Source organism: Neolamprologus multifasciatus, chromosome 14, assembly GCF_963576455.1.
Source record: "Neolamprologus multifasciatus chromosome 14, fNeoMul1.2, whole genome shotgun sequence".
In the NCBI taxonomy this organism is placed as follows: domain Eukaryota; kingdom Metazoa; phylum Chordata; class Actinopteri; order Cichliformes; family Cichlidae; genus Neolamprologus; species Neolamprologus multifasciatus.
The window spans coordinates 39,606,477-39,630,831 of NC_140452.1; the positions used below are offsets into that span (position 1 = coordinate 39,606,477).

Below are 24,355 nucleotides of genomic sequence, written 5' to 3' on the forward strand. Positions count from 1 at the left end.
CTGACCAAATAACTGAATATTTATTATTCATACTACAGCATAACCCTATAATATTATAGGAATGGACCCAATGCCAGTAAAACTTAATTTGATATAATAATCATATTAAAAAAGAACTATAAAAATTTTATGAGTTATCAACTATATTCAGCAAACGTGTGATACATGACACATATCCCATAATTTGTAAATGCTCCACGTTTTGAAATAAATCATAGACCTTCAAACTGTTTAGAAATCTGTCAAAGACACGTTTGAAACTAATAATTATCTAATTCATTGAACTAAATTCACACTTTTTAAAAAAAAATTTGAGCAGGCACATTGGACTTCTTTGAGAAGTTAGAAATTCATTCAACTCATTAAAAGATTTGATATATTTTTTTCAACCTCAAACCCTCTATGCCACTGGTTTATTTCTTTTCATTTTATATATTTACACAACAAATGACAGACTTCGGTGAATGTGCTACCTGGTCGAAATGCGGCTAAAAACGGCGCTGAAGTTGTTGGAGCTCAGAGAGAAGAGGACAGCCGAAGCTGAGGCTCGTAGCTCAGCAGCATGCTGGTGCTGGTGCCCCTCACGATACGTGTGAATGAAATGGCAGATCTCTGGCAGCAGCTGTTTGACCAGCATGGTTTCATCCAGACGCAAGCAGTCCTTGGATTGCTGAGAAGGGAAAACAATGAGGAGGGCAATCAACCAAAGGGCTACATGATGAAGCTATTTGAAATTACAAACACAGCCGTAGCACAAACTACTGAGAAGTACCAGGCTTCAGTCATTTTTGTGAAAGCCAAAGGTAAACCAATCCCAGGGTCATGGGGAGCAAGATTCATGAAAGAGAAGTGTACTTAGGGGTTTGTGTCTGCATGAGGAGAAACAGCAACAGAGACACTGAATAATTTCAGTTACACTACATAATAGTAGTAGAAATAGTAGTGATAGTGAAGCCTAAATTTGACGGACAACAACTTGCCACGATACCCCAGATATTCAATGTGTCTGTTACAGTTTCTACTCACACAAAGTCAAATCAAATCTTTGATGTTCTTGCACTATATACTATTACAACCATTTGCCCCCTTCCTGATTTCTTAGTTTGTCATATATTTCTCACATGTTTCAGGTCATCAAACAAAGTCTAATACTAGATAAAGATAAGCCAAGTAAATACAAAAAGCTCCTAAATGATTTCATTTATTAATGCAAAAAAAAAAAAGTGCCCCACACCTACATGGCCCTCGAATGTTGGCACTCTTAGCACCAAGAACTGCTAAAGAAATTGGTTGAGATGTTTGACCCAATGCCTTGGTGTCATTGTGCTTCAGAGGGGTTTGTAGTTAACAACCTAGGGTCTAGATTTAACACATAAGCTCAAATGTCCTGTTAGATGGTAAGAAATTGATTTTCCTGTACTGACAAAGTCTGTAACTAGACTTATTACTCGAGTTTCTCCTTCTACAGCCAAATATTGCTGCAAGAGTCTAACAAGTGAATAGTGTTCCAGTGATACAAAGTTATCCAGTGAACATGTCGACTTAAACAAACTAAACACATATTGCACTGGGGTGTAGTGGTTACAATATATTAAAATATATTAAAAGAACAACATTCGTCTCTGAGATGAAGCCTAGTAGAGTAGAAGAAGTTATAAAATGATATGGAATGGAAGTGAATGTACTTCAAATTTTTACTGAAGCACAGTATATATCAACTGAGTTAACTTCTACCAATTCCACCGGTAATTTTAATAAAAATATATTTAATGTGTTAAAATGAATATACTTAATGTAAGCTCTATTATATCTATATTATACAGTCAAAGTGAAATAAAGCAAGTGTCATTATCTACATTTTGCTGAACAAAGCTGCTGGTGTTACGGCTGCTATGCAACAGGAGTGGCACTTCATAGGTTAGACTGTCTCATTTAATTGGCCCTCAAGATCACAAGCGTTACACTGTATTATAGTGCCATCTACTGACAAATTACGGAAAGAAAATTTCACTGTCAAGTCAATGTTGCCTTAGTTAGATATGGTCTTCAATAAGATGAGGTCACTTAGACATAACTAAGTTTGCTCAAGTGAATTTTTTTTCCTGACAGAACAAAAAAATATTGAGAGGGTAAAGCTCACCCCAGCCAGGCACTTCTTCAGGGTATCTAGAATGATGAGCTGAGAGAGGTAGAGGTTCTTCTCAGATGCTTCTCCAAATATTCGCTGTGAAGACAGGCACAGTCATAACATCACTGAATTAGATCTTAAATCTTAGGGTGTTTTCATACCTTTTCATTCTTTTTTCTGCTGTTGTGAACTTAATTTTCGCAGATGTGAACACAGTAAATTTACTTAGGCGTAAGGCAAAAACAACCAAACTGGGACCCTTTGGGGTGATCTCAGTCCAGTTCTGAACTCCAGAGTAATTACTTTATGGTGGTACGCCATAAACTAATTACTCTAATGCAGACTTCTCCCACACCTCCACCCCGTGCTTCCTGCAGAAGTTCTGACAACTCTGCAATATTAGGCCTCATCACTGATGGGGACAACAGCGAGTACAGAGAACTGACCCAAGATTTTGTGGACTGGTGCCAGCAGAAATACCTCCAGATCAACACTAGAAAAACCAAAGAGCTGGTGGTAAACTTCCACAGGCACAGGTTGGGAGAGTCTGACAGCACTGAGCAGCTCCTTCAGTGGCAGGCTGCTGCACCCACGATGTGGGACGGCGAGATTTCGCATGTCTCTCCTTCCTACTGCTGTCAGACTCTACAGCATGGTCTCTGCAGATGACCACACATGTGCAGACAGACACACATCCTGTACACAACTGTAACTGTCTCCCTGATGTGCAATATCACCAAAGGCAATTTTCCTACTATAACAGAGCACTTTATTCTATTTTCTACAGTATTTTATTCTTGAGGAATAGTATCTTATTCTATTTTATCTCATCATATTCTTTTGTGTTTTTCTTAAGTTTTACTGCACTTAAACTTTTACTTTCTGCCATGACCAAAAGATTTCCCATGTGTGGGACTAATAAAGGTTTATCTTATCTTATGTGACAGATTACCATAAAGCAGAGTGCATGAACTGTAGTAACTAGCCTTAAACTCAATCAAGGGTTAATCTGAGAAGCAACAAGGTTCAAATTCAAATTTTATTTGTCACATACACAGTCATACACAGTACAATATGCAGTGAAATGCTTACACAACTGCTTGTGACCTAAAGAAAAATGAAAAGGCTATGAATAAGATAGGAAATAAATATGAAAATTAAAAAGGGTAAATTTAACTAGGAAGGAATAAAATAAAATATAAAAAATTAAAGTTAAAAATGAAATAACTGTACAACACAAATTAGAATGAAGGGTAAATTTAACTGGGAAAGAATAAGGTAAAATATATAAATTAAAGTTGAAAATAAAATAACTGTACAACAAAATACACAATACACAGTATAGAAATATATAAGAATGTATGAAGAAATATATATATATATATATATATATATATATATATATATATATATACATACACATACACACACATATATATACACACACACACACACACACACAATAACAGCAGCTGTACAACTATTAAATGGAAATGAAGAAATATAATGTCCATGTTGTGCAATCCACATGTGTAAGTGTCTTGTGCAGTGCAAATATGCTTAAAGTGATTTAAGTGATGAAGTGAAAACAATGTTCAGTGTGTGTGTAAGAACCATATGTGTGGGTCAGTACTGTGTGGTGGTGTGATTGAGAGACCGTATCGCCTGCGGGAAGAAGCTCCTCCTCAGTCTCTCTGTGTTGGTCTTCAGGGAGCAGAATCGCTTTCCTGACCTCAACAGAGAGAACAGTCCGTTGTTGGGATGGCTGAGGTCCTTCACGATCTTCCTGGCCTTGGTCCAGCACCGCCTGCTGTAGATTGAGTGCAGGTCAGGAAGCTCGGAGCGGATGGTGCGCTCAGCTGATCGCACAACCCTCTGTAGAGCTCGTCTGTCCTGCATGGTGCTGTTCCCGAACCAGGTTGAGATGTTTCCCGTCAGGATGCTCTCTATGGTGCACGAGTAAAAGTTCCTGAGCACTTTGGAGGGCAGTTGGAAGTCTCTCGAGCGTTTGAGGTGGTAGAGATGCTGTCGGGCCTTTTTCACCACGGTGTTGATGTGACAGGACCATGACAGGTCCTGCGTGATGTGAACTCCGAGGTATTTGAAGCTTGATGACTGGGGTCCTGTAGTTCCTCTCCTGCTTAGTGCTGAAGTCCACTATCAACTCCTTTGTCTTACTGACGTTTAGAAGGAGGTTGTTCCTCTGGCACCAGTTCTCCAGATTCCTAATCTCCTTCAGGTAGGGCGTCTCGTTGTTGTCAGAGATCAGGCCCACCACGACGGTGTCGCCAGCAAACTTGATGATGGTGGTGGAGCTGGTAGCGGCCACACAGTCATATGTGTACAAAGAGTACAGCAGGGGGCTCAGAACACACCCCTGGGGGGCTCCAGTGCTGAGACATGTCCGCCCATCCTTACTGCCTGTGGTCTGCCAGTTAGGAAGTTGGAGATCCACTGACACATAGATGAGCTGAGTCCCAGATGCTCCAGCTTGGTGGTGAGTGTGGAGGGAATTATGGTATTAAATGAAGAGCTGTAGTCTATGAAGAGCATTTTAACATAATTCCCCCTTCTAGTGTCCAAGTGAGTAAGTGATGTGTGGAGGAGATGAGAGATGGCATCGTCTGTGGAACGATTTGGACGGTAAGCGAACTGTAGTGGGTCCAGTGTGTCTGGTAGTGAAGAAATGATGAAGTCTCTGACCAGGCGTTCAAAGCACTTCATCACTACTGAGGTGAGGGCTACAGGGTGATAGTCATTGAGAGAAGCAGGGTGGGGTTTCTTCGGGACAGGAACAATGATGGACTCATTGTTTTGCATTGCTTTACTGATAATTACTTGGACAACTACCTTTGTCAGCACCTTCCTGTATTTGCACCGTTGTCCCTGCCCCTAACACATCTGGCCAATAAGAAGACTGGATGTTAACATGTGGTTAGTCGTGATGTATTTCAGTTTGCTTGCACTTTTCTATGTGCAAAAACAAAACAAACAACAAAGTAAGCTACAAACTTATAAACTCAACTTATTTGGATTTCCCAGCACTTGTTATACATGTTCAAACTTTGGACCATATATTTTTATGTTTTATTAATATTATTTCAACATTTTCAAGATTTCCTCATAAACCAGCCTCAATTAGTCCGGATTGAGGACCGCTCCTCAGTGGAGAGGGTGATCTCCTACTGCCTGGGTGTTTGGTACACTGGGGCCACTACTGAGAACAGGATGGCTGCGCAAACACCCGAAAAATCATTGGCTGCCCTCTGCCACCTCTGGAGAACATTACCAGATCCTCCTGTCTCAGGAAAACCAGGGCCATCACAGGGACCCCTTGCCCACCACCTGCATGACCCGCTGCCATACCACACCTCCAGACTCACAAACAACTTCTCCCCCTGTAAACAAACACTATCCCCCCCCCCACAACCCACTCACTCACCTCACAAATCTGGGCCATCGTCTAAGGCTACGTTCACACTGCAGGTCTTAATGCTCAATTCCGATTTTTTGATCAAATCCGATTTTTTTGTCTGCTTGTTCACACTACAAATAAAATGTGACAGCAAACGTGCTCTAGTGTGAAGCTTCAAAGCGGCCCACATGCGCAAAAGAAGACATCACACACAATATGCTCTGTTTAGACCCAGAGCAAACAGTATTGTTTGACTGATGGCCCTTAATATAAAGACATATATTTATATGTCTTTATATATATATATATATATATATATATATATATATATATATATATATATATATATATATATATATATATATTATATATATTATATAATATATATATATTATATATATATATATAATATATATATATATATATATATTATATATATATATTATATATATATATTATATATATTATATATATATATATATATATATATTTATATATTTTAGGGGTGCAACGATACTCGTATCGATATTGAACCGTTCGATACAGTGCTTTCGGTTCAGTACACATATGTATCGAACAATACAAAATTTTTAATTTATTTTATCAACTTTTCTTCTGATGATGCTGTCTGTGTTGAGCGCTCAGTGGATCTGCGCTCGACAGTGCAGCCTGGGCGGAGTAGTCGAACGCAGATTAATTGAGCGCAGCGCAAGCTAGCGAGACAGAAGTTAAGCTCTCGTTGCAACATGGCAAATTGAACGTCCCCCACCCTCATTCAGATTTGGCGTTTGGAACTATTTTGGTTTTCATGTGATGTACTGTATGACCCTGAAGGTAAGCGCGTCATGGACTAAAGTAAAACAGTATGTTGGATGTGCCACGCAATGCTCAATTACATTGGTGGGAACCAGTACATTAGCACAGTTAGCTCGTTAACGTGTTGGCCGTCCAGCCCCACGCAGGGGCGATCCGCGGTAGCTCGTTAACGGAGATTTGCCGTGTTGTGGCGTTAACGTCATTTCAACGAGATTTACGCTGACAGCACTAGTGGGAACACAACGAATATGACTGCACATTTACTCCGACATCATCCTAGTGCAAAGACAAGTGGAAGCAGACAAAAACAACAAGCACGCATGCTACAAACTTTACCCAAGTCATTTAGACAGCCGTTAGCACATGATTCTCCTTATGGGGACCTGATATGTTTAATATGCTGCTGAGAATATAGCCCAGAAGAAGCGTATAGTATAGCTTATATTTTGGAAAGAGCCATTTCTCTGTAATAAAATCAGATTTATTTTTTTATTACTTGTTTCAGCAACATTAAATTTAAAACTCTACTTTTGAGTTAATATATATATATATATATAATTTTAATAAATGACAAATTAAAAAGGCATGAACATTTTTTTTGTATCAAAAAAATATCGAACCGAACCGGGAATTTTGTGTATCGTTGCACCCCTAAAAAATAAATAAATAAATAAATATATATATATGCACACACACACACACACATACACACAACTCAAAATTTACATATAAACATTTCTGACATGTCAAAAAAAAAAAAGAGGTGTACTGTTTTCCTACACTGTAAATTTCCTGTTTAAGCAGGGCACACAGGTTCACAGGCCATGTCACTACTTTTTCATCCTTAAGGACTTTACTGGCTAGCCATGCAGTGGAATATTTTGATGCATGCGATGGAGCATTGTCCTGCATGAAAATCACGGTCTTCTTTAGAGATGCAGACTTTTTCCTGCTTCCTGATTTTTCTATGCTTGAAGAAAGTGTCTTCTAAAAACTGGCAGTAGGTTTTGTAGTTGATTTTGAGCCCATCTTCAATCCGAAAAGGTCTGACTAGCTCATCTTTAATAATGCCAGCCCATACCAGTACCCCACCTCCATCTTGCTGGCATCTGAGTGGAAGTTGAGCTCTGTGACCGTTACTGATCCAGCCACGGACCCATCCATCTGGTCCATCAAGAGTCACTCTCACCTCATCAGTCCATAAAACCTTTGAAAAATTTGTCTTCAGATATTTCTTGGCCAAGTCTTGACATTTCAACTTGCATGTTTTGTTCAGTGATGGTGGGGTTTCAGCTTTCCTTGCCTTGGCCATGTCTCTAAGCACTGAACACCTTGTACTTCTAGACACTCTGGGTAGGTTGCAGTTCTGGAACATGGCAGCAGTGTAGGATAATGGGTTCCTGGTATCTTCACGTTTGATTCTTCTCAAATCTTTGGCACTTAATTTGCGTCTTTTTTTCTTAATGCGTTTCTTGCGACCCTGTTTGCTGTTTGCAACAAAACATTTGATGGTTCTGTGGTCACGCCCCAATATCTTAGCAATTTCAAGTGTGCTGCCTCCCTCTGAAAGACCTTTTACAATTTTTGACTTTACAGAGTACTTTAAAACTCTTTTTTGGCCCATTTTGCCTGAGGAAGAGAAGCTACCTGAAAATTATGTACACCTTTATATAGAGTGTTGATCTCCATAGGCCACACCCTCACTCATTAAGCAAATACACAAATGCTTAAATCCAATAAGCACTCAAGTTTATACAGCTTGAAGTTGGAAAATATGCATAAGAATTATGATATTGCGAAAATACTCATTTGCATAATAACTGCACACAGTGTTTATATATATATATATATATATATATCTATATATATATATATCTATATATATATATCACTCCAATTTGTTATTTATTCCTGCTATCTACTATTTACATCTTATTCCAGCACAGTTGGTGTGGAGCACCCACAATTTCTTTACATATGTTAAATGATAATAAAGGGCTACTCCATTTTACTCTAGTTACGCAAATTGGAATGGTCAAGCAGAAAATGTTCTAAAAATTGCTGAAGAGATGGAAAGACCCAAATAAAACATCTTAAAAATTAACAATGCATTCAGACACGGTCAAGACAACCTTAAAGATTAACCTTAAAGAAGAGAGGTGATTTAAGTGACTGTAAACAGTGTGTGGGCAGACAGGCTATCTATTTCAGAAATCGGTGATCTACCAAGATTTTCAAACACAACTATCTAAAAGATCCTTAAATTACTGTTGCCTCACAACAAGAAGGTCCTGAGTTAAAGTCCAGCACCTGGCCAGGGTCTTTCTGTGCGGAGTTTGCATGGGTTCTCTCCGGGTACTCCGGCTTCCCCCCACAGTCTAAAGACATTAAGTTAGTGGGTCACTCTAAATTGACCATAGGTGTGAATGTGAGTGCAAATGGTTGCCTGTCTCTAAGCGTTCGCCCTGCGACAGACTGGCAACTTGTCCAGGGTTTACCCTGCCTCTCACCCTAAGACAGCTGAGATAGGCTCCAGCCCCCTGTGACCCTGACAAGGAGGATGAACACATGCTTAAATTAGCACTGCATACACTTATATCTGGAACAATCACTGTCTTCTGTACACTGTCATCAATAAATTGCTAACTTGTTACAATACGATGTTCTGCTGGAAACCATGGTTTCTCCACAACAGCACCAACATGCCTAGCAGGACAATAGCTACTTGACACAGTCCTCAGGAATAGCTTGACGAGGGCTTTATAGGGGACATCAAATGCTACACATATAAAGGTTAATTTACATCATCGATCTCTGTTCTCAAAAACTGAAACAGATGTAACACTGCCTGTCAACTTGGATTTAAAATCACGTTTAGAGCCATCTACTGTCAGTACGGGACATGATGTCACGTGGTTGGTTGGCTGGTTGCAGCTAATAGACTTAAATTTGTTTATGTTAGCTAACTAGTGACAGAATCAATAACTTGGAGGGAAAAACAACAACACTAAAACTAAAAATCAGTTAAAGGGGATCACACGCGGGCTCTCCCTGACTGCAACAGTGACGAGGACATACTGTCCACCTTACTGTCTGTTTCTCATAAATGAGGACTGTATGGAGGAGAGGCTGTTTGAGCCAGGTGACAGGTGATTCACCGGACTGACAGAAACTGAATTTCCCGAATTTCCCTCCTTGGCCGAGTGTACATCCATATCACACCACAAACATAAAGTTTCTTTCCAAAGCACAATTGGGAATCCCATCGGCATGTCTGCAGGGAAAAGTAGACCAATGTGTATGGAGATCTTTTGTTTTTTTTTCCGCCACATTATTTCACTGATGACTGATCATCTCACTGAGGATGTGGGGAAAAATAATTCCCCGTATGAAGTAAGTAAAACAACTTACTTCATATCAGAAGTGAGGAAAAGCGAATCCCAAATGTAATTGAAGGATATTGTAACATGGCGATTTCCTGCGGACATGCTGATGGATATTAGAATTTCCAATAGTCGTCAGTAGGAAACAGTTTTTGGTGATATACCCATGTAGTAACCTGTGATGTTGTACACTGTTTGGTTTTGCTTGGGAAAATAGAGAATATATTATTGTATAAAATAGCGCTGATTGCGTGTTGCAAACATCTGCTTGGCCAGCTGATTGCAAAGCTCTGTACAATCAGATTGGTGGGGAAAAGCAGGAAAGTTGGACTCCAGCTTGTCTGGTGACTCAGGCTCTACTCTACACAATCCTCATTTATAAAGTGCTTTACAAACTCGAATATTACAGCTAACAGCTGGGTTTTCCTTTTTGAGTGCAGCTAGCAACAGACTGCCCCTTACTGCTAAAGACACGGAGAGTGAAAGTGGACAGTAAGCACATTTCTTAAGTCCAGCTTCACAGACAGTGTTACATCTATGTTGGTTCTTGAGAGTAGGGCTCAATGGTGTAAATTAGCCTTTACATTTGTAGCGTTTTATGCCCCATTTAAGTGTTGAACTGACCTCCAACCTGCCCCGATACAAGTCTGATCAAGCAGCCTTGCAGTTTACCACAACAAGCCTGATCAACACATGTCACATCTTGCAACATACATCAACAATCAAAAAGATTTGTTCAAAGTGTGTGCATGTAACTATTATGACTAGGAGAGTAGAAAAATGCACTTACCATATTATTGACATTTTTGAGAATGGTGGTAAGACCACTGATGACAAGGGAGAACTTGTACTTGGAGATATTAATCAAACATTCCTTGTTGTGCTCTGTGCTGACTTTGGTGTGGGTGTTCTGGTGTCCAACTTTAATGGGAAGCTGAGAAAAAGAACAAAAGAAACCATAAAATTAGAGGTGAGACATTCAGTAAATAAAATATTTCTGTCGTGGCCTGACTAAAAACTTAGAGAACACCGTTCACCTAGAACATTTTGGCAGGCTTAGCCTTTAAAGCTACACACTGTATGTTGTTTATCCATCCTGCATGATGTGCTATATACTCTTCTCATTTTAATTGCTTTCCTCTGGGATGCATTCATTTAGAGATCCTCTTGTTAAAATTATGTCTCTTTTTAAACTGCCCCTGAGCTATTGTCTGAAAACAATGGGCAACTGCTATAGTTGTGGTTTACAGAACTATTGTGTATGCTTATAAATATAAAATGTATCACCTTTTTGTTCATTGTTATAATTATCAAGACCAACATTAACAAAAATAAACTATTGTCAGATATCCGAGATTGACCCAAGACTGCATTTCTGCTAAACTCCTCTTTTGCTCCGACCATAGTCTTTTTAGTTGCATCCAGTAATGAACTGTTCAAACATGATTATTGTAATAAGGGCATCATGGATATTCATGTATTTATTTTCTTATTTATAGGAAATAAAACAACAAATACAAAATAATAAATAATTTTAAAAGACTTTGTATATCGCCTTGGTACAGATTTCTATCAAACTTTCAAATGTAAATAAGAACATAAACACAAGTGACACTTGATTGTGATCTGTGTATGCTCCAAGGGAAACAAACAGCAGATGAAGTACAGCACTGGCTCAGTGAAGTTCATATATGGATCAGGTGTGCGACCACCAGTTTGATGAGGTAGTGAACACAGGCGTTCAGCTGTCTCGCTACACTGTGTGTATCTAGAAAAAAAAACTGTCTGGGAAAAATGTTTATAGCCAAGAAATCGGTGATGAGGGTCAGTTACCTTAATTGGGCTGCTTAAATCTGATATTTTCGATACTGGCATCATGCCTTGTCAAGTGTTACCTGCTTTTGTGGAAAGATGTATGCAACATAAAATGTTAAAAAAACAAGGAAGTCTTTTGAGCCTCAGGCTGTGTCTGCTGAGGTGCCCTCTAGCTGAAGATTTTATTAACATTTTACGTTTTCATTTTAAGTCTTTTACCTTGCTGTAATGTACCATTGTGCAGCAGCTCAAAGATTAACACATATGCTGCTACAAGCTAATAAAGCATCAACCTAACCCCATGTAGCTGTAACTATTCCAACCACATGATTAGTGCAGTGCAGCACTATTCTCATCATCATTGGCCCTTTGTGCTGTTTAAAAAAATGAAACTAAAAATGGAATCAGAATTGTAAACACTTAATTTTTATTTCAGTTTCAACCATTGAGTTAAAAAAACAACAACAACAACAAAACAATCTGCAGCTATTGTTGCATGTTGTCTGTAAAAGTTCTTAAATTCTGTTAAGAATTTCAAATGCTAAGGCTTTTTTAAATTTAAAATGTCAGTGTGTGCAGTGACAAAGTATTTAAGCTAAAATATTATGCATGTCCTAATGAGACATTTATTCATGTTGAATATTACGCTGTTTTTATTCTTCATCATAATTCAAATTTCCTTCAGTGCCGGTGTAGGTCTCCCTGACCAGATTTTGTCTAGTCTTCTCATAAGCTTTTGAGAGTCATTTAATACCATGTAAACTTGCCGGGAACTGTACAGGCTATAGGTCACACTGAAGGTGGGAAAACTTTTGAAATTGTTTACTGTGGTCTAACATCACAAAACCCTGGGTTAACATGGGTGTGCACACTTTTTACATCCACCGTATATATAGCCAATCTATATCTTGGGCCATTTCTCCCATTCTTCTAAATTCTTTCTGGATACAAAGTACATAGGCAATTCAGAAAATGTCACTGCCAAGAGAACAGCAACATACTTGTAGTTATGATTGTTGCTGCAATAGTATTAGTACTACTACTCCTTTCAGCTGTTTCCTTTAGGGGTCGCCACAGCAGATCATCTGCCTCCATCTCATCCTACCCCTAGCATCCTCAATTATCCTTGTCAGCCAATCACAAAATTATATGGCAACTAGGGCTGTTCGATATAACGATATATATCAGATGACGATATAAAAACATCTATTGTTTCATTTTACACTATCGTTTGTTTCGTGGTGTCGCAAAATAAACTGTTTACGGCAATATTTTTTCATCGTTTTGATGGTCACTGTAGTGGCTATATTAATTTCTTAAGTTCTCTCTTTCTCTTATATGTAATATAGCCACACTACGGATGGACAAGCGCCTGTTTTTATGCGTTGTCGTTAGCAACAACGACGGTAAAACAATTGCGTGTCCGCTTGTTTATTTTCCACATAAACCTTTCACAATAAAGCTCAAGATCCTGTTGAGACTTTTCAAAATAAAGTGAACGACGTGAAAGAGTATGCAGAGTATTGATGAGAAGCAAAAAAGACCCTTGGTGCTAAAAAAAATAAACCTTAGACTCAAACGTTAAAAAGGGCTTTTCCCCGCAGCACGCCGTGTAATAAATACTCACAAAGAAAACGGCGGCCGTTACAATTTATGTCTAAAAATGTATCGTTTCATGCATCGGTTAAAACACTCGACTCCAGGTACACTATGCCCAGCTGGAAACACTTCACGTAAGTCGAGCTGCCCGAGATTCACAGAATTTACAGAAAATGTAACATTTTTGTGATTTATATCGTTATCGGGACGGTAGATGTCTTATATCGGGATATGAGATTTTGGTCATATTGCACATCCCTAATGGCAACACAAATAAAAGTGGAAAGTTATGGGAGTGTTGTCAACAGTGAGAACAGCTATATCACCATGTGTAAGCCTGTATATCACCAACGCAAACAAAAAGCCTCTCTGAGCTGATCCCTGATGTAATCCCACTCCCACATTGAACACATCTGTCACACCTACCACACACCTCACTATTGGCTTTCTGTCCTCCCTTGTTCTGCACCACACTGACATACTGCTCTGTCACTCCTGACTTCCTGATATATTAACACAGTACCACACCTGTGGAACTATGCTCTTTCTAGATCCACAAAGATATAGTCTATCGCCTTCTGACCTTCTCTATAGTTCTCCATCATCACTTTAAACCTAAACACCACAACTGTAGTTAGGAATGGGAATTGATCAATTCAAATCCCCATTCCGATTCCATTACAAACATCACTTATCGATTCAATTTCTTATTGATTCTCATTGGCTCCATTTTGAGAGTAACCACCATTGCTAAGCAGCAATAGAAAAAATTACATTACATGCAAATTGCATTCTTTTTGGTCAAATGTTTGTGCATGTTTGTTAGGGTAGCAGCCTTCTTTGTTTTGATCAGTGTTGGAGTCGTTACTCAAAGTAGTAATTATTGCACATATTACACAGAAAACTTTTCTTAAAAGTAATGCACTACGTTACTTAATTACTAAGATCTTTCTCTTAGTACAATACAAAGCTGACTGCAGAAAGCAAAGACGCAAAGTGATTCCGCATTAGTAACATGAACAGCTAGAAAAGGAGGCTGCAGCCTAACTGTTCATCTGTTTGTTACCTATAGAAGTTAAGGGTCTTGCTGCTGGGATCGGCATTCACTCAGCTTCAGGGTTCTTGGCTAGCTTAGCATTACTATGTTGTCTGTGCAGATACAGACAACATAGAACTAAAGTTGCAGCATAATGCATTCGTTTCTGTCCTGGATGCAGTTTTCCACTTTACCACTGTGCTCTCGTCCTTTAGTGCAATAAAAATAAATGTCCATATCCACTGCATTGCTATTTTCCTCCTCAATCACCTGATTGTCACGCAAGCACATAAGCCAATAAGCAGAATCAATAGGCAGGCAGACCAACGATTCCAAGGAATTGAACTACCAGGAAACGGTTTTCTAAAAAGAGTAGGTTCTTGATTCCCTGGAGGGAAAATAATTCTGACAGTATATAGCAGTATACAGCAGGTAAAATAAGTTTTGAACACATTGCTAATTTTCTAAGTAAATATACACGTTTCTAAAGGTGATATTGATATGAAATTCTCACTAGATGTTGATAACAACCCATCCAATCCACACATGTAAAGAAATCAAACTGATAAATTATGTCCAATAATTAGAAATAGGGCTGGGCCATATCATACCATTCACGGTAATACTGGTGTAATGTTAGGCAATGATAAGAAAATGAAATATCGCGACAGAATATGGGTAAAACGCACATGTGCAGTGCCTTTGTTTTCATTAGCACATAGCGGAAAAAGCATGGCGGCGATGGAGAATGAGAAGGACGAAAGTGGATCGTTGAATGAAACGGATGAACCAGAATTGGTTTGTAAAAATGCTGCAACTTCAGTGGAGCTGGTTTGGCTTTCATCTGTCAGATACCCACCAAAGCACATTTTTTGGTAGAGCATGCTAGCAGGCCGTCGTTATTACCGAACCGATTTTATGTGCTACACGGCGCTCAAAAATCTGTCAAATGTTTTAGTACAACTTTGCTAAGCTACAACACCGCACCGCTTGATGGATTGTCAGAGCACTACGGCTATCGTAGGCAGGAGCCTCGCGGAGTGATACGTACTGTGCTTCAACATAATATTACCGTATTGTGTGTGTAGAACCTCTTTTTGTGGATATTATACATGGCTTTGCTGAGGATATGTCGGCCAATTTCCACTGGAAATGCCTTTTGGTTAAACTGTCAGCAAGGAATTTGCATTTGCACTGTAAAATTTTTATATAGCTTTAATGCACATAAAAAACAGCTGCTTGTTTAAGTCAAAATACATTGATGGGGTTTTTTTGCACTAATAAAGTTGTGAAGTTGTAAAGTATTTTGTCTTGCATCAATTATATCGTCAGTTATATCGTTATCTCTATCAGTTATATCGTTATCAAATATATATTGTGATAAATATTTTTGGCCATATTCCCCTGCCCTAATTAGAAATGACACAAGGAAAATGTATTGAAAAAATAAACAGGGAAATAGAAAGTCATTAAACCAGCTAAAATCTATTAATAATTAGAAAACGGTCCTGTCACTTAGCGCAAATTATACAATCTAGTTTACTACTGACGGCCTATATAAAGGTGTCTCATTACCAAGGCGTCACACAAGAAACTTCTCATTATGAGTAAACCAATGAGCTCTCTCAAGACCTTCACAACCTTATTATTGCAAAACATACTGATGGCTTTAGTTACTAAAGAATTTCTAAACTACTAAAGGTCCCAGTGTGCACTGTTAGTGCCATAATAGTGGAAAGAACATAACTTTACTATAAACTAGTCAAGACCAATTGCTTCCCCCAAGATTTCATACAGAGGTGTGAAAATAATTATCATAAGATTTGTCTGAGAGCCAAAGATAACTTGTGGAGCACTAAGAGAGAAAAGACATTCCCGATAAAAAAAAAAAAAAACCTGCTGCCATTTACATGGATGATGAAGATGAAATGACAGTGGACATTTAACGAAGACAGTGATCCCAAACACACAGGGAAGGAAACTCTCAAATGGTTTCAGAGAAAGAAAATAAAGGTTCTAGAATGGCCCAGCAAATCCCCTGACCTGTATCCAATTTAAAATCCATGGAAAGAATTAAAGCTCAGGTTCATAGAAGGGGCCCACGGAACCTTCAGGATTTAAAGACTGGTTTTGTGGAAGAATGGGCCACACCAGAGCAATGGATGCGACTAGTTTCTCATATAAACATATGGCATCTTGAAGTTGTCGTCACCAACAAAGGCTTTTCTACAAAGTATTAAAGAAATTTCAGTAAGTGTGTTCAATACTTTTTCCTTGTCGTTTCTCATTATTACACTATTTATTCAATTAAATTTTATTTATCTAGCACAACAAAACAATAGTTGCCTCAAGGCAACTTTATATTGTAAGGTAAACACCCTACAATAACGCAAAGAAAACAAAGAACCCCTCAACAATCATATGACTCCCTATGAGGTTTGGCAACAGCAAGAAGGAAAAACTCCCTTTTAACAGGAAGAAACCTGAAGCAGAACCTCAGGGAGGGGCAGCTATCTGTACCAGTTGGAGTGAGGGGGAAGAAGACAACACGAAGACATTTGGGAGACAATTTGGATTTGAAAGACACAAACCTGCTGCTCCTGGGATCTACTAGAGCCACTCGCCTAGCTTGGGAGTCACTGCACTGAGTGCTCTAATTACCATACGGACCACTGTAACCTTACACATCTTCTCGAGCTCTTCTCTGAGCGCTTGGTACTTCTCCAGCTTCTCATGTTCCTTCTTCCTGATGGTGCTGTCATTCGGTATTGCTACATCTACCACTATGGCCATCTTCTTCTGTTTGTCTACCACTACTATGTCCGGTTGGTTAGCCACCACCATTTCTATGTCTGGAAGTCCCATAGGATCTTAACTCAGTCATTCTCAACCACCCTAGTGGGCATCTCCCATTTTGATTATATTTGTTCGCAGATGTTGGCAGCTATCAGCGAATAGTTATCAGCTATTTTGAAACAAGAAAAAACACTTCTTATCCATAACAAGAACTCCATAACAGCAAATGAACTGTACAACAGAAAATGCAAATGCTATTTATGGTCTTCTCACAACAATGATAAGAAAAATAAACTGTGCCAATATGGCATGTTTGTTAATACAGGGATACACATGTTAATGTGATCTCTGGTCTCCCACTCAGAAACACAGGTCTCCGAGTGTCCAGCATTCAGACGGCTACCTGAGGACACTCTTCGTGTGAGAGAATATCTGCTCACACAGATATGCAGAGCGAAATACTGTCAATAATGCCTCTGCAATGTTCTGAAGACAGTTTAACTAGTCAGGTAGTGATGTCCAGCAGGTGAAAATGCAGCTCCATGAACACGCACAGCTGTGGATTCCAGCTGAGTTTGTAGTTCTGCAAACTTTGGCCCCCACAGAGTCGAGCTTTTCAGTTCAATCAGCTGCATTTCAATGTCCTCTGTGTCCAGCCAGTTAATGCGAGACAAATCCAGCTGCTCATTAAAGCTTTCTGGTTTGATCAAAAAAGAAAACATTGGTCCATACTAGGGATGGCACGATACCACTTTTTTATGTCTGACCTATACCGATATCATAAATTTGGATATCTGCCGATACCGGTATGAATCCGATATAGTGTTTTTTAATCAATGAAACTGTTTTTTTAATATCTTGCTGCATTTTGCATAAGTTTATACTCAAGTTTAAATAAACAACAACACTAAAGCTATTCTGTTATACCTGTATGTAAAAAATATACTGCACCCAAAATATTTCATAGATCAGCAACACTGATCAATCTAATAAACTTAAACCTGCTCCATCCTCCCTATTCTGGTATTTTAAAGAGTACTTAGCAGAAATATTAAGCAACCTAACTAATAGGGTTGCAAACTCCCAGCAAAAGAAAAAAAATAGGGAACCACCCTCCACCTCATGATGCTTAATCGACTTAATCAACTTTAATTTGATGCAGTGTGAAAAAAAAAATGCACAGAATTAAATTATTTTTCAAGAAATATTAAATAGATTCAACATTTTTCTTCAACAGAATTGCAGACTGCACAGATGGTATCCTCCCAAAGGAAAAAGTAGTATAGCTTACTAGGGTATATTAGACTTAACAGTTACTATATACAGTAATGGACTTCTATACATTTTACATCAGATTAAAACTTTGGGTGTGAGATTCAGATAATTATTTATTAAAAGCTAGACACTTTAAATGAGAATAAGAAAGAAAAGTATGTCTTTGTGCCCCCTTTTCCCTGTTAATCCCCTATCGGCCCCCCTGGCTAAACTTTGCTAGATCCGCCCCTGCACAGTTACCAGCGTCAGTTGCGTAGAAAAAGATCCTGGTGTAGAAAGTAATATTAAATAAATTCTAACAACAGCTTATCAAGGTTAAACGTGCTACTGTTGTTCAGCCGCTGGTTTCCTCTTTCTGGTGCAAAGTGGGCCAAAAACAAAGAAGAGAGACTTCCTCGGAGATGAAATGCTGGTTTGGTAGCGAGGCTACAAATACACACAGCCGCTCTATCACGTGATGCACACTGCTCCGACGTGCTACGGTTATGAGCCGAGTTACGCCATGTGGCAAGTTTTGTGAGGTGCTTTTTTGATATTTAATGGATCGGATTACATTTTTTTATTTCTCTCCGATATCCGATCCAGTAATTTACGTCAGTATCGGACCGATACCGATACGTAATATCGGATCGGTCCATCTCTAGTCCATACACCTGAAAGTCCCGAAAATGCATTGCGAATTCTGTCTTGAGTCTACGGATGTATCCGTGTATTTCCGTGGTGCTGATGTTGCGCTGAGCGGACAGCTCCTGAAGTATTTGAAGTGTCGGAATGTGGAAATTTCAACATCGCCTCAAAAGACTGCCAGCTAGCAACGTCCCTCTCACCGGTAGGCTAAGTTATTTACAAGCTGAATGTGGTTGTTGGGGTTAGCTAAGATACCGTCATTAAGAAGCGGCACAACTAATGTGTCTATGTGAGCTAATGTGCGATGTGCACCGCTGGCCCGGCCATTTATTTTTAATGCACCTTCTCCGATTAATTCACTGCCTGTTGTGCCATTAGTTAACCCTTCACAGCTGGCACGCGTGCCCAGGGTTGCCGACCCCTGCTGTACACTATGCCACTTCGTTATGGCATTCCATGTGTGCCCTGCCTGCTAGCATCTTGCACGTTGCTGTTATGTGTTGGATTGTCTCAGGGGCATCTTTACACATCCTGCCCCTAGAATATTGCCTGGTGTGACAGACCCCAGCCTCTATGCATCTTGTGTTCTGTGCTGTCTTTCAGTAGGATTTCTTGATGTCAGCCACTTCCTCTATCTGCCATAGGTACATAATGTGCAGGGGCCTGTCCTTTCATGATGGTTCCTCCTCCTTCTTGGGTTTCTGCTGCCTGAGGTATTTACTGAGCACACGGTCGGTCATGGGAACTTACATTCATTAGTTCCTAGCCTCCTTCCTTCTGCTTAGCATACAGCCTCACTGTGCTAGACTTAGAATGAAATGCTCCATGCATGGTCAGGAGCTTCCTGGTCTTGATGTCAGTGGCTTCTACCTCCTCCTTTGGCCAGCTTATTATCCCAGCAGGGTACCTGATCACGGGCAGGACGTAGTCATTATGTGTTGCATCCTTCTCCCATATGCTCTTCCAGTATTGCTCAGTCTCCACCCTTTGTGGAACTGTTGTCATATTGTTGCCCTGCCACTGGGAATATACCTTGGATGGTTCTGTGGAGAACAGCTAGTTTATTCTTCTGCCTTCAATCTCTCTGGTATACCTCGTCAAGTGGCTGGCCAAACCTGTGAGTCTTTGTTTGGTAGTTTCCAAGACCTCAGGTATGGACAGCTCAGATGGCTACATTCTGAGCCGATCACATATCAATCTGATACCAATATCAGCAAACTGGTATCTACACTAGGGATATTTGGATTGCTTCGCCTACTTCTACTAAACCAGTAACATATAAACTGAAAACATTTTTCAGCAGTGCTGATGTGGTATAGCATTTGGTTTCTTGCTATATATACCATCACAGCAATCACACTTAATCCATTTTCTTTTCTACTGTATTACAAAAAATTAATGCAACTGAAAAAGAGTCATCTGCACCTCTTCAAGTATTTGTCAGACTCAATAGCTTGGTCTCAGTAATGATAGAAATGCTATTTAATATTTATTCATTACATTCTTTTTCTTTTCTTGTTTATTTTAAAGCTTCATTGTAACTGCTACTAACTATAGAAGTACAAAAAAGTATACTTCAAAATGTTGACATTTTTTGGGAAGTGAAAATCCTTCACAGTAGCAACCCAAAAACTGACCACATAACAAACATACTTAACAAAAATCTATGTAATCTCAAATAATTTCTTTGATATTTTAACAGATTTTATAGTCAAAAAATAATAATAATTTTAAATTAGTAACTTTTGCTAGGTTTACAGCTACCATCCACACAAGTCTGGGTTTCTAAAATTCAGACTTAGTTTTCTTGGGAAAACTTCTTACCTGTTTTTTTTCCCCTGGTCTGAACAAGCATAAAGAAACTTTTGGAAACAGTGACACAGACACACGTATGTGCTTCCTGATTGGATCTTATCAATCATGTTTCCTCAACTGACTTGTCACATCAGTATCTTGTGACTCTTTTCCAAAGGAAACAAAAACAAAGTGCTTAAATCAGCACACAAAGAATTACAAGGGTTGCTTGCTGGCTTTGTTGTCCATGTCTATTTTATACATGCAGATAGCGTGACCAGTCAATTAACCGTAATGGTCACCTATTAATTTTCAAGTATGGACATAGATCATTCCTCAAATGCTGCCAAAATGCTTGTCTACAAGGAAATTTTCAACTGCTATATATATATATATATATATATATATATATATATACACAAAATGTAATATTAGACAAATATAAGTAAAAATCAAAGGCTTTTAAATGATGAGTTAATTTATTAAGAGAGAAAGAAAAGATACTTTTTCACATAGACCTAGATAGGTTTAGGTAAATTGAAAAAGGAGGGCCAGATGTCCTTGGGTTATCCTTGTCTAACATTAAAATTTGTTCTGAATCATGTAAGAGTGACAAATATCCCAAAAAAATAGGACAAAGGTTGTTTAAAAAAAAAAAAAAAAAAAAAAAAAAAAAAAAGCAAGGTAGGCAGTAAGCAATATAAACACTGACCATTAAATGCTTTTTCTATTAATTATTATTATTAGTGTCTTCCAAACACGCTCAGATTGCTCAAAATGTAATAGTGTCAATGACAAACTATGTGTATTTCAGCACAGACCTGTGAGGTTTTAATTGGGGTTTGGTGCAATAATAACTAACAAGTAGATGTAACACCGAAAGCCACTTTTTCCAGTGGTAGTAATCCAGGCTAAACTGCTAAATCCTACGTACAAGCCATGATCTGTATCAACTAACACCCAAGACAACTTAAGAAAAGCGAATTACTTTTCACAATCACAATCTACCAAAATTAACTTTGACTACTGTCTGACTGGGAGGTTTTTTCTTTTGTAAACAGCTGATGCATGTTTTGTCGACCTCGTAGATATGTCATACTTATAGGAAATAACCAATACGAACACACATTGTAACAAGAGCTAAGTTTTGGGTATAAACCGATATGGATTTCTTTTACAAATAAAGAAAAGCAGGCGTCTCACAGTAACTGTTAAGAAAATAGCTGTTAGAAAGAGGCGCATTAACTTTTAGTACTCACACCCCAGTAAGTTCATAAGATATTTTGGATGCAGTGTGCTACCCCAGCCACATCTTTTTTGTTTACATTAGAAAGCTAGGCCTGCTAATGTTAGCTACCTAGCTGACAAGAGAGAAAACGACAGATCAACTTTAAATGACATACAGACGTGTCTTCACTGGTTCAAATGTTCTAGATATAATGTTTTATTAACATTATTCCCCACTGGAACAGGCAAATCCCAACAGCTCAATTATAATATGAGATAAACGTGCTAACTGATCGTGGAGACAGCGCTAGCTAGAAAGACCTCATCTTCAGTGTTTTGCAGCTGGAAGAAGCAAACACAGTACACTTCAGTGGAGAAAGTACATTTGACAAATGAATCGGTATTTAATTCGATTTTCAAAACACCTCGTTGCTGTATATATTACGTTAATTAGAGTACTTCAGCGTCAACACTACCGAAGCTTGCTACACCCATCTACTGAATGAGCCCATCTTACCTGCTCATCAAATCTAGTAATCACGGCCTGGACCCATTCCACTGGTTTGTGAGCCGCCATGACCAGGCGGACGGACACCGCAGCCCTCTGCTGCTAAATCCAAGATGCAAGACCGCAGCTGACGGGCTTAGTAATGCATGGAAATTCTCTTGAATCTGTGGGAAAGGACGAAAGGGGCGAGATTTTTTCTCCTTCTTTAGGATTCACCATCCCACCGCCATGACACACAACCGGAAGTCTTCTTCACAGAAACTGACTGGGGGGCGGGCGGTGCAGGGTCAAGTTAGCCGTAATGAAAAAGGACACTTCCAGGCACTGTTTTCAAGATTCATCATTATTTTGATTTTCATTATGCAACATGTATGCTACATGTAACATGGTATGCTATTCCAACATATACACATAAATATATATACATATATATACATATATATATATATATATATATATATATATATATATATATATATATATATATATGTGTGTGTGTGTGTGTGTGTGTGTGTGTGTGTGTGTGTGTGTGTTTGGACACGTTCCAATTTCGTTGTACTATTGTACTAGGTATGACTGTGCAATGACAATAAAGAGTTAACTCTGTTCACAGACGCTAGAAAGCTCGTACAGTTGTGCCTTTGTTTACCACTATCAGTGGCCTCACAGGAGAGATACTTCTTTAACTTGAGATCACTGAAATCATGGTTACAGTCCACAATATCGCATGTCCGTCGAATGTGCACACAGGCATTTTGAATAAGAAATATAGACATTAGAGTCCACATGAAGGAATTTATGAGGGCTCTCTTCAGACCCTGAGTGCCAAGCCACATTTGGTATTGTACCCCTGCACCAAGATAAAGGTAAAGCTTTAACTTGTTATGAACACTTAAAACTTTGTTATTAAGCATGAATATATCCTTGCTGCAAAATGGATTTAGCCATTTTATATGCTTTGAAAATGTGTCTTTTGGGTCAGTTCAAAAGTTGTATGTTTTTTTATATATCTTTTATTCAGCTGTGCACGTTGTATGTTGCTGGTTGCTGTATGTAATAGAACTTCATAGTTGTAAGACTGGCCTATTGTTTTCTAGTTTCATTACGATTTTGCTCACTGGTGCGTTCACCTTTTCACAAAGGAGATGTTTAATTACTGTCTCCTTTATAGGTTCAAGATGTTTTTCAAGCTCTGGATAACAGATTGTTGGATCTGTACATCTTTGTTTTTGCTTATTCTTTTCTGCTTCGTGCTTCAGGGTTTGTTATCTGCAAGACAAATATGTGTTTAATTATTTTACTGTTGCATTAGAACAAGACAACTTGACTTGTATGTTTACTAAAAATAACTCATACTTGTTATATAAAAATGTGTATGAAGTATATTTTATAGCCTGGCTAGGGTGTGCCTGTTCTCTCTCCAACCTTTCTTCTCACAAAGATCAGAACAAGCTCAGCATCAGTGTTGGGCAAGTTACTTTGAAAAAGTAATTAATTATAGTTTCTAGTTACTTCTTCAAAAAAGTAACTGAGTTAGTAACTGAGTTACAATGTTCTAAAAGTAATTAATTACTTGAAAAGTAACTATTGTGTTAATTTAAAAAAACAAAAACGTTTAACCCTCCGGGGTCCAGGGTATAATTGGCCATCTTGAACTACTTTTGATTTTCACTCCACATTTTACCTTTTAGAATTATTTACTTTGCCTTGTTTGGTATCATCAGCACAACCTCACATGTCTGAATTTACAGTTGTGTTTTCATTTTGACATACTGTAATACCTCAATTGATCTAAAATCAGACAAAAAACACAATCAGAGTAGAAAAAGTAGTTTTTACTGTGACAACCACAAACATGTTTAATGAATCATATTTCATAACTTTAAATGCAAATATAAATTGTCAATTTTAAAATCCTATGCACAAGTTTTGTAAA

The 24,355-nt window shown here is 38.5% G+C and overlaps 1 protein-coding gene across 4 annotated transcripts in view; it reads right to left on the reverse strand.

Annotated features, from left to right (window-relative positions):
• nf1a (neurofibromin 1a) overlaps window positions 1–22,696 on the reverse strand; it is a 116,904-nt gene extending 94,208 nt beyond the window's left edge. For all 4 annotated transcript variants that reach the window (XM_085130731.1, XM_085130730.1, XM_085130732.1 and 1 more), the window contains exons 1-4: window positions 22,429–22,696; window positions 10,533–10,676; window positions 2,141–2,224; window positions 474–670 (exon numbers count right to left, since the gene is read on the reverse strand). In XM_085130731.1, the coding sequence (XP_084986857.1) occupies window positions 474–670; window positions 2,141–2,224; window positions 10,533–10,676; window positions 22,429–22,488 (485 nt within the window). In that variant the 5' untranslated portion in view covers window positions 22,489–22,696. The remainder of the gene's footprint in view (window positions 1–473; window positions 671–2,140; window positions 2,225–10,532; window positions 10,677–22,428) is intronic.
• Between the last annotated feature and the right edge of the window lie 1,659 nt (window positions 22,697–24,355).